The following is an 11,852-nucleotide window of genomic DNA, read 5'->3' as shown; positions in this document are numbered from 1 at the left end:
TACTTTAGCTATTTTCATTTTCTTAGGAAATCTTCCAGTCTGAAATGATAAGTTGCTGACATATGTTGGTTGGTTGCGCGGTTCTACGATCTCATTGATCACCCTTTTTATTGTTTCCATTTCAGTTCCATTGCAATCAGTTGATTGAAACATTGTTTGCTGTTTTTGCTTTCAAATGATTGACTATGTCAGTGATTTCCTTTTTAGCTACATCAGTGAAAAACATGGAATAAGGATTCCAGTCTATGGTTTCATTCCTTTGAACTCAAAACTGTAACCGGCAAAATGTGCACCTGAGAGCAGTGATGCGTTCAAGCACATTGAAGGGTCGTGTACATTTGCAGTAGGGTTGAGCGATATGGACCTTAGCATGGGATGTATCGCGATATGACGGTGTAATTAAATTCAGCAAAGGCTTGAATAAAAAGCCACAAACCTTAACCTTTTTTATGACACTATTACTTTTAAATTCCATTTTTATTAGCCAATTCCGTGATTCAGTTAATGCGGAAACCATACATGCTGTGGTACACGTGAGGCGCCACAGTCATCACCTCAGCTTGTTTCCGTTTGTCATTTATACCCCTTTAAGTCATGTTTTTTATCATTGGAGGAATTTATATAAAAATTGTCGCCCAACCCTAATTTGTAGATCTGCTTACCGCTATTACAACACTGGTTCTGTTGTTGCTGTGTTACGCTACGTACTGCACTTGTTACTACATGACCTTGTGGTCAAAGAGAGCTATGCTTTCCTTTCCACTTTCACATGCACTCCAAATCTTTTGTAAAGTTTTCAAATTTCAGAAGTAACCTCTCGCATTCAGACAAATGCTACAAGACGCCACCGCTGTACGCATACAGTAAATGAGCGTATTTGCTCCATGCTGTATCCGCTACTCTCCAAACAGCTTGGGGCAGACTAAAAATACATTTGCCATGAGGTTACACAGCCCAGTTATTTCAGTCTAGTTTTGGGCAAAAGATGATGAAGCGCTTTTGAAAGTTATCAGACACTCGCCAGGAAGTGAGAGAGGGCCGCAAACAGGAAGGAGGTTGGAATGTGCTTCCTGCTGGCCCGGTGAGTTGATACCTTGTACCATCATGGCCGACAGACTGCACGCCAACACACACACACACACAGACAGACAGACGTGCATGCTAGGAGGCAGGAATGTTTTGCACTGAAAGGAAACGTGTGAGGAGATAACACCGAGACAGCTTGTCCCTGCAAAAGCTACAAATATGAGCCCCCATAATTCATCTCAGTCCTGTAATTGATCACCACATTTGCATGTTAAATAGGTCCTCCTAAAATCTCCAGTGCCAACTTTTTATTCCTTCTTGTCTCGTGGAGACTATTTCCCCCCCTTGGTGAATCCATTGTGGTAACATTATTGCATCCATTACTTAATGAACAGCAATAATATACGCGCTATAACACGAACGTATTCCCAGCACAGCACATTCAACCAGATAAGATGTAGGCACGTTACTCTAATGGGAAATATGTGCTTATGAAGCATAAACGTTCAGAATCCACAGGCCTGTAAAATATAAAAGTACAGCAGGTGTCAGGCTCGGGGATGGATCCCAGTATGCCGACACGAGGACGATTCAAGCAGTTTGAGCGGTCTTTAATAGAGATGCGCAAAGGGGAAAACAGGAAAACAGGGCGACAGGGCAAAAACAGGAGAGGCATCGTGGAAAAAAAGCAGGATGAAAATACTAAGAACTACCGTGAGAGCTGGACGGGCTACTGATGCTTCAGGACGGCAGAAGAAGACGATACACCCAGGTAAATCAAACACTAGCAAGCTAACGCGTGGTTAGCAGGAGCATAGAAGGGGTTCGCCTTTTGTGGACTTTTTAATGCAATTTAAGTGTGGTTTTTTTTTGTATGAACGCTGTTACAGTTCGAGCCTGGCCCTTTAAGAAGAATTGCATTGTGGGACGTTGAGTGTTCTGTGCTTCTCTCTATTCTCTCTCTTCTGTCCGCACCCCCCATTGTCTTCTGCGTCCTGATTGGCTGTAGACCATTGTCAGTCAATCTCCTTCGTGCCGTCTCCTGTTGCGGTCATGGCTAGCAAACTAGCTAACCGTGTGAGCTGCTTGCTAACCACCAATACTGCTCTCAATACGGTTCTCAAAGGGGTACACCACTTATGATAGGGGGTACGTGAATAAAAATGAAAAACAATTGACGCCTAACACTCACAATTACTGTGCCTGAAAGTCTCACAGCGCGAGAGGAACGCAGCAGAAAGGAGACGGTGCATGAAGTTGTTCAAGGCTCTGTGTGCATCATAGGAGCATGTAAGTAAGTTTGATGACTATTTTTTTTCATTAAGACTGTTTAATCCTGGAGATTTCCTTTCTATTGTGTGTTCCAACCCCAATCAATGATTATGAATGCTGCTAATGAGGGACATGCAAACTCTGCACAGAGGTGCCCTAGCGGAGATTTGAACCCAGGTCTTCCCGATATCCCTAACCCCTAACCCCTAACCCCTAACCTGATCTCCTCGACCACCGTGCGGCCCCTGTGCAATAATCACCAGCATCTAGGAAGAACTATGAATGCTCACTAACACAGATTTGCGAATAACGTTTGCGAGAGCCTTTTGTGTGCATAGAAAACGCAGGTCCGCCTTTCACGTAGCACATACGAGGACTCGTACCAGAGGTGAGAAGCGACGGTCCAACGGCAGCCCGCACACAACAACAAGCATGTCTGCGTAAATAAAATCAACCTTGCTCGTCCTTGAGGGCTTCCTGATTCAATCACACATGCCTGATGATGTCACTTAAGTCATATTTCGGACGAGGGAGGGCGAGGAAGCGGTGAGGGGAGGGGTTTGTGGCGGTGGGATGAGTCACTCCCTCATTGATGACTGTCTCCATTGAGTGGTCAGATCATTCAGGCAGCAAGAGAGAGAAAGACGCAGGCGGAGCGCGGCCGCCTAATGGCACTCAAATAAAATGACTTATTGGGAAGTCGCAAAATACACCTTTTAGGAAGATTAAATAGTATTGATGTCCCCTGCTCATCAGACTGGCACAACAATAATGAACGGCGCAGCTCTGGATGGTATTTACGATCAAACTTGCTGCTGTCGTACGGTGATGTCGCAGAGGTTGACCGGAGCGGGAACTTCTCCGTCTCCGTATGTTTAAGGGTCATCTGCCGTGCACAACGTAACGTGGGAATTCTGATTCATACTGATAATTTAAACGAACGACTCGGCAAAATGAACCAAGGGCACCTTGATGGTAGCCTGTAAATAAACAAACACATCTCCAACAACTTGTTGCCGTTTATTTCTACCGTGTCTGCAACAAGACTTGAAGGTGTGCGCCGATCAGGTTTTTATTCTGCCGATACCGATCACTCACGAGTGAAATCAGCCGATTAGGAGCACATAGATTAAGTGTACATTTTTCAATAAAAAAACATGAAAAAGCATTTATTTTCATAGCTTATTTCAACCCAAATAAAGTCAATGTGTTTGTTTTACCAGAACATGAACAAAATGCTGGTATCCACAACTCACTATGCGTCTTTCTAGTCGTCTTCTCACATTATTCACTGAAAACCTGAATGAAAAGCAGGCTTGCAGGCGCCTCGTGTGGTCATCAGGGGCTCACGTTGGTGACCCCTGAACCATCAAATATGAGACAAAAACATATTTGGCTTACTTTTTCAAAATCACTGGTGAAACTTAGGGGATCAGGCGCCCTCTTTAAGGAGACTTTGGATGTGAGAGCATCCAGCGGGACGCCAGGCAGTCGGAGAACCCGGTCTCCTCCACCGCCGCTGACGTCCGGCCATCGGGTCCGACAAACCCAACCACTGTTTGGGCTATCGTGCGTTTTGGCTAATTAGCCGCCGATACTTGCTTTATAACAGCGAAGGTGATCGCTTGCACAGAAATCGTCTGATACTGATCAATGGCCGATCGATCAGCGCACCCCTAATATATATATATATATATTTATATATACAGTATATATAGTACATATATTTAAACTGCATCTCAGCATGTGATATACTGTAGGTGAAAAGCGTATTATTAGTATGAAATTTGGTCTTTGCTCCCCATTTTTGCTGGGTTTTTTTTAAATTTTCCAAATATTCCAGCTTTCTTCTTACTTAATATTTCAAATATTTTTCATATTTCCCCCCCCCCCCCCCAACTTAACTGACCAAAAACGACAACTTTATTTTGTTTTGTTTCTCAAAGTTATGACTTTTTTTCTTGAATATTTCCATATGCCCCACTTGTGCTGTTGCTTTTATTTTGATATTGCAGTTATTTCAACTTTCTTCTCATGTCTTTCTTGCCACAATATTGTTGCCTTTCTTTTATTGTTGCCTTTCTTCTTTTTCTGCAACCTAACTTTTTCCCAAAAATGACAACTTTATTCGTTGTTTGGTTTAAAAAAATAACTCTTTTTATTTCAACTTTACGTTGCTAAAATGATTAAAATTGCTAAAATACACTTTTTTTATCATACCTGCGATTGGCTGGCCACCAGTCCAGGGTGTACCCCGCCTGTTGCCCAAAGTCAGCTGGGATAGGCTCCAGCATGTCCCCACAACCCTCATGAGAAGAAGCGGCATAGAAAATGAATGGATGGATATTACGTTATTCTCGTAAAATTACAGCTTTTTTCTCTTAATATATGTTTGACTTTTTTGACATCACTTAAAAAAAAAAAAAGTTTTCATGTTAAATTATATTTTTAGAATGTGCCGCAGGCCAAAAAAAAAATGTGTGGGCTGCAAATGGCCCCCGGCCCCTGCCCTTGACCAACCAGCCATACCAGTGACTGAATGATAACTGTCTCACAACAGGAACTAAAAATCAATTCAGTTTGCATTTGACACTAAAGTTACCTTAGCTTAGATATGGAAATGATGTTTTTCTTTATTTTCACAAGCTGCTGTCTTATTTTATTAAACGTAATATTAAGTTTCTATCTTCTCATCAAGCAGGTACTTACACATACTTTACGTGTCTTGGCAGTGCATAAAGGCATTCACGGAGAAACAAAACATGCATGAGCAATTTCACACAGACGTTTTTAATTTGCTCGTCAAATCTTGGATCCGTAAGCCTCATGTTTTTTCTCCACAGACACAAATGCAGCGATCGAGTCTGTTAATGTCACTACAGCACAACTTGTGAGGTGCAATACAAGAGCCGTATCATCTACCAACATAATGCTTTCTTCTCTAAATATACTTGACATTATTTCAGCTGAATGTTGTTGTACGTTTTCTAATACTGCACACTACAATGGTCACAGCAAGTCCAGCTTCCGTAGTAAGGCAGTAGAAATAGGCCTCATGGCGCCATCTTGTGTTAGAAAAAGGGTTCGTGCTTCTTGTTTTGATTCAAGGCTGGAAAAAATGCAGCCATAATTCCCTCCGAGAGGAAGGGAAGGAGGCAAAGGTTCAATGTTGCATCCTTGTGTGACAAGGAGCCGTCTTCACAAATCAAACGTGTATGAAATGACGTCCTGACATCTGAGGAGGGCTTCTTTCTGCACGCCGATGGGTGTGTGCAGGTCGGACACCTGGAAGTTGAGCACGTCGATATCAGAAGCGCCGAAGGTGGCCTCCACCCTGACGTTGTCGTGCAGGTGGAAGCGCACCTTCTTGTTGCACGTGGCCAGCACGCACCGGAGGAAGCGTTCCCTCAACTGCGCACGGGCGCTCTGCTCCGGCCTCAGTTCGCCTGAGTCTGCGCGTAACGCAGAAGCGGCGCGAGAGGAGGAAGTGACGGACGTGCGGCAAAGTGCGATGAAGCGGGGGGAATTCGGGTCGAATCCACGGCTATTTGGGTCGGGTCCTCTCGGCAGGCGAAGCACGGGCACAGGTGTTGCCATTCTACTTGAACTTAGCTGCATTAATCAAGAAAAAGAAGAAAACAAACGGCGGGTAAAGCGAGTGTTCCAATCCATGTAGTCCTGGCGTACTTTCCGCCAGCAAAAGATCTTCCATTGAACACAATGTGCACAAAAGACTACAACGTATTTTACATAAACTCTACAACAATTTCCCAGAATACAAACATATAGGTGCGTTTTTCCACTTACAAACAGTTCCCTGGTGTTAGCAGCCCGCTAGCAAAACACTGCAACGCAAACTAAACGGGGCTTCTTCGACTGTTTTTTTAATTTACAGCGCGCTACAACCAGGAAGTGAGTCACTGCCCCCTGGTGGACTGACATAAAAATGCACATTTTAATGAGTTATGTTTCAAGATCATTATTGTTACAAAAATCAGGTAAAAAAACCAACTCATATAATTAATTAAAAGAATACAGTTTTACAAATAAAATTGTAATTTCTAGTAGTTAGTGGTGCATAACTAACTGACTCTTCTAGGGAAAAATAAAGGAGTCAATTTCTCCCTTCACTATAATTTTATTTTGTCGATAAAGTCAAGTCAAGGCTCTGGAGTAAACAATCAATACAGAAATGCTGCAATTACGGTAGATATGATCTCTTAACAGAACTGCATTTTTGGAGGAAAATGAAACATTATTGGAAACATACTGGACTCCATGCTTCACTAGCTCATGGTGGACCCATGTGATTTCATTCAGCCAATCAGGAAGTAAAGATGATAATATCCCCCTTAAATTGCCTCGCTGCAAGTTTGAGGTGTTTTAAGAACATTTCAGATAATCCTGCCTTTCTGCCCCTGACGTCCCATTCAGTTCATAGGTGGCCGTGTAGGCTATATGGGTGCATTTTATGCTTTAATATCACATATTTTTTATCGACTTATGGTGAATGCGATGTGTTTTCTGTCGAGGTTTGCACTCTGCTTGGTCTGCTGCCCTCAATTTCCCAGAATACAAACATGTAGGTGCGTTTTTCCACTTACAAACTGTGCCCTGTGTTAGCAGCCTGCTAGCAAAACAGTGCCACGCAAACTCAACTGGGCTTCTTCGTCTGTGTGTTTTTTATTTACAGCGCGCTATAACCAGGAAGTGAGTCACTGCCCCCTGTTGGACTGACATAAAAATGCACATTTTAATGAGTTCCGTTTCACGATCATTGGGCCTCATTCACAAACATCTTCTTAAAAGTCTTAAGAAAACTGTACTTAAGAAGGCGCGGGTTGGAAACTGCGCCACATTCACGACACGTTCTTAAGTAGGGATGGCACCGGTGTTCTTAGGTTGATGAATGCCAACGGGGATGCACGTGCATGTGAGGCCTAATTTGCATAGGTCACCGCCTATTATTTCCTATATAAGGGCAAAAATGTGCCGTGCCGTATTTCTATCTTAACCCCTGTATCTCTTTCATTTGATTTCAGAGGACCTAGTAGGACAGAAAACACAGGCGATAACAGAAGAACAAATCCCGACTCAGGCCCGAACCCCGACAGGAGCCAGGACTCCGACACAATTGTCTGCTTCCTCCCGTCACCCCAGAATCATCTCTGATGCTGTCCTGGACAATCAAGAACAAATAGCACACTCACTTTCTCAAATTGCCACTACACTCCAAACCATTTCGGAAAATCATGATGGAAAAATAAAGTCAAAACACATAGTTTGTGTGTGACAATTTATTTTTTCTGTGGTTACATTTGATTGATTAGACGCTGCCTAATTAATACAGCAGCCCCGTGCTCTGGCTCAAGACGTGGCTGGGGGCGCATGTCGTTATCTGGGGGTGCTACGTGCGCAATAGGCACACCACGTTTCATTGCCATGTTATGCAAGACGCAGCAGGCCATTATGATCCTGCACACCTGCAACAACAGAGAATCAATTATTTATCCAGTTGGCCAAATAAAACATATTTGCAATGGAGAATTCCTGGATTAATGAGAGCCTTCACAAACAAAGAATCAGAATGTTTGCCTCTTATTTTTTTGCCATTCCAAAGCATAAATAAACAAAAACCTAATATTAAATACTACAAAACCTACTGTACCTTTTCTGGTTTGTAGAGCAGCCTTCCACCTGCAGCGTCCAAACACATCCAGCGTCCCTTGAGTACACCGATGGTGCGCTCCACGCAGGAGCGTGTCGTGTGTGCTTTAGGTTGTACATTTGTTCTTGTGGGGTCTGCGGATTATTCAATTTAAATAGGACTTAATTGGCAGAAAATATTTACATATTCTAATTGTGAGATTCCTTTTTATTTTTTGGATGAATTGGGATTTGAATATATATTTATCCATGGAGTATATTTTAGTTGTTTTGATGATAAATAATTGTTGGGATATCTTATTTGCACTACATTTTTTGGGATCAGGTTGCAAAACCCATCATGAGGGCGAGTGCGCATTGAAAGTGAAAGCTGTATTTGTGCGTAAGAGTCCTCCTGAGCGTTCGTGGAATTTGTTCTTAGATCTAAGAACTGTGAGTTAAGAACACGTTTCGTGAATACCAAAAATCTTCGTAAGAAGGCTTTAAGAACACATTTGTGCGTAAGAACGTTTCATGAATGAGGCCCAATAAGTACAGCACCTCAACAAATGTGCACAAGTATTTGGACAATGGCACAATGACAGCATTTTAAAAACCAAATGACAACATATCACTTTCTACTCATTTCTTACCTCCGTTTGTCTGCTTGTGTTCAAAATAAGTTGACAAGTTCTGAATGTATTTGGATGACATTTTCAGGAATTGTAGGAAATGGGATCTGGAAGAACTGATTATATTTTGGGGGTGATCCAAAATTCTAAATGTTGCCAAAATTCACCCTTTTCCCCACAACTAATTCTGATTACCTGCTACTACTACTGCCACATCAGGCCATTCCAGCACCAAACTGTTCAACACATTCAGGACATTCAGGCTACATGTATTTATACTGAAAACAAATTCAAAATGTTCCCAAAATTCACACTTTTCCGTAAAACTGCTGTTACCTGCTACTACTTCCACATTTCACAACCCATTCAGACCTTTCCAGTGTCAAAATTCTCTGCTCATTCAGGACATTTAGCCTTCCCAGCACATTGCACTATCATGCTAGGTGTTAGCATGCTAAATTTATCATGTTAGCGTAGCTAAAATGCTAACATTAGCATACTAGCATTTGTTGCTATTTTCATGGGCAGACACTTACATAAACACCTAGCACAATCATGCTAGTGTCTGTGTAGGCTCTAAGTCGTACAGGAGTTGTCCATCGAGGGAAAGGCTTCTTGAGACGTCATCTGTACTTCTGTGAAGGTGTCGGACGTTTCGCTCCTCATCCGAAGAGCTTCGTCAGCGAACTAACAAGTGCTGGTAGCCTAGGCCTTAAATACAGTAAGAGTGGGCGGAATTGGTGTGCCAACGCCCTCCTCCTATTGGTTCCTTACACTAAGCCTGGGCGGAGTAGTGGTATAATCCTCTCCTGCTATTAACACCTTCGATAAAAGGGAAGTGTCGCTCCCTGTAGTTGGATATGAACGACTCTGATACTGGCTCGTTAGCATTTATTGTTCTGGCTCGGCCCTGGCTCCACCTCATTTGCATGACTAAGAGCTGTGGGTTTTGGTCTCAGTAACCTGCTGAACACAGGGTCCAAATTAAACCTCAAACCACCATTCCGATTCAATGATGGGTTCTGTTGTTTGACAAAAATATGAGGAGCGAAATGTCCGACACCTTCTTCACAGAAATACAGATGACGTCTCAAGAAGCCTTTCCCTCATTAATCATACTAGTTTTAGCATGCTAACGTTAGCATGTTAGCATTGCTAGCATGCTAGTGTTAGCATACTAGCATTTTTAGCTGTTTTCGTGGGCAGACACTTAGACACTTAGCGCTACCATGCCAGGTGTTAGCATGCTAACATTAACATGTTGGCATTGCTAACATGCTAACATTTGCATAGTAGCATTTTTAGCCATTTTCATAACTAGATACATGTATAAACACTTAGCACTATTATACTAGGTGTTAGCATGCTAACATTAGCAATCTAAGTATGTAGATAAAATAAATGTAGGACTAATACTTATGGTGTGAAGATGGGGGAAACTATGGCGCTTGGCGGAGGCCTGCGCTCTCCAAGTGCTTTTCTACTTTCTACTATGTTACATCGCGTTGCTCCTCACGAGACCACACTCTTCTGTACTTTGTGTGTATGCTAGCAGCCCCGCCTCTAGCATACTAGCAATGCAAACATACAGTAAGTGTTGTCAATAAAACATTGTTGTTGTTTTCTAATAGGATTTGGAATGTCGGCCCCGTCCACAGTAGGAGAGAAGGTCTTGCTTGTTTTGTACGGTTTGTTCGGCTGCTCGGCCACCATGCTCTTCTTCAACCTCTTCCTGGAGCGAGTCATCAGGCTACTCAGCCTCATGTTAAATTGCCGTCACTCCAAGACGAGCCAGCGCAGCTACCTGGAGGCCAGTGTCGGCGGACTTGACCAAAGAGAAGTGTGGAAGTCACCCACTTACCAAGTGACCCTGGTCCTTTTTGCTGCCGTCATGGCTGTCGCCTGTGGCGCTGCCTGGCTCTACTCAGTCATGGAAGGATGGACTTACTCCGAGTCGCTCTATTTCTGCTTTGTGGCCTTCAGCACGATGGGCTTCGGGGACTTTGTGAGCGTCCAGAGGAAGCGACACGAGGCGATCAAAGCCTACCAGGTGGCAAACTGCGTAGTGATGCTCCTGGGTTTGTGTTGCACGTACGCCCTCTCGAGCGCGATCTCTCTGATGATCAGACAAGGACTGAACTGCATGGTGATGATGTATGCGCCTTTCTGCCATGGCAAGCTGGACCACAGCTGTCTGTCTGACGGTCCTCATGTTCCTGATGCACGTGCTGAATGCCGCTGTGACGGGGCTAACGTGTGCAACGACACCAGGAGACTGTAGACTGCGACAAAGTACTTCATGGAGTAAACAACCGAAATACTGCACGTACGCTAGACGTGATCTCTTCACACAACCGCATTTTTGTAGGGAAATGAAACATCATTGGAAACGTGTTGGACGCCATGCCTCACGCTCGCACTACGGGACCATGTGATGTCTTTCAGCCAACCGAGTCTTTTCTGTGAGCTCCTTTTAAAAAAACAGCCTATTTTTGGACAAAAAGCAAATTAGAAAATCATTCTGCTGTGGTGGACACTAGCGAGCACGTCTCTCACCCTGTCGGCAGTCAAGGTGTCCAAAGTGCGGCCCGGGGGCTGTTTGCGGCCCGCAGCTACCATTGGCACATTCTAAAAATACAAATAAACAATGACAAAAAACAGTAATTTGACGAGAATAGTCTGAATATAATATTCAGGAAAAAGGTGAAAAACAAATTCTTCATCTTTGAAGAAAAAATAGCATCATTTTACAACAAAGTGGAGGAAAGAAGCCTAAAATGGAAATAAAAAAGATATGAGAAACAAAACAATGAATAAAGCTGTAAATTTTTGGAACGTAGTTTGCAGGAAAAAAGAAAAAAGCAACAGCAAAAATGGAAAAAGCAGTTGTCCTTTTACGAGAATCAAGTCGAAATGAGAGAGAAAGCGCTGCGAACTACAAAGTAGAATTCTGGCCAATAAGTTAAGTAACTTTTGGAAAATTAGGCAAGGAAAAGTGATATGACGAGAAGGAAATCAAAAAAGTTTGGGATAAAGTCATAAAACGAGAAAAAAGATTCACAAGACGAAATATTTGTAAAAATAAAAAAGGAAATGAAGATTTTGCAACGTAAGAAGAAAAAGTTGTCACGTGTTAATAATACGCCTTGTCACTTAACAGATTGGTTTGCAAAATATCAAACACCACGTGGCCCCCACATCTTTTGCTTTTTTTACAAAGTCTGGGCACGCCTGATCTAAAGGGCCGAGGCAGCCAAACTCATCCACGTTGTCACA

The 11,852-nt window shown here is 43.0% G+C and overlaps 1 protein-coding gene across 1 annotated transcript; it reads right to left on the bottom strand.

The window, feature by feature from the left end:
* Nucleotides 1-4,648: 4,648 nt before the first annotated feature.
* On the bottom strand, nucleotides 4,649-6,184 carry gemin7 (gem (nuclear organelle) associated protein 7). Its single transcript, XM_054794561.1, has 2 exons — nucleotides 6,106-6,184; nucleotides 4,649-5,910 (listed from the first exon to the last, which is right to left on the bottom strand). The coding sequence occupies exon 2, from the start codon at nucleotides 5,893-5,895 to the stop codon at nucleotides 5,497-5,499; it is 399 nt and encodes a 132-aa protein (XP_054650536.1). The 5' UTR covers nucleotides 5,896-5,910; nucleotides 6,106-6,184; the 3' UTR covers nucleotides 4,649-5,496.
* Nucleotides 6,185-11,852: the final 5,668 nt, after the last annotated feature.

The sequence above is a fragment of the Dunckerocampus dactyliophorus genome, chromosome 12, assembly GCF_027744805.1.
Source record: "Dunckerocampus dactyliophorus isolate RoL2022-P2 chromosome 12, RoL_Ddac_1.1, whole genome shotgun sequence".
Classification (NCBI taxonomy): Eukaryota; Metazoa; Chordata; class Actinopteri; order Syngnathiformes; family Syngnathidae; genus Dunckerocampus; species Dunckerocampus dactyliophorus.
The sequence above is the reverse complement of the archived record's forward strand: the minus strand, read 5'-3'. Positions and strand labels throughout refer to the sequence as shown.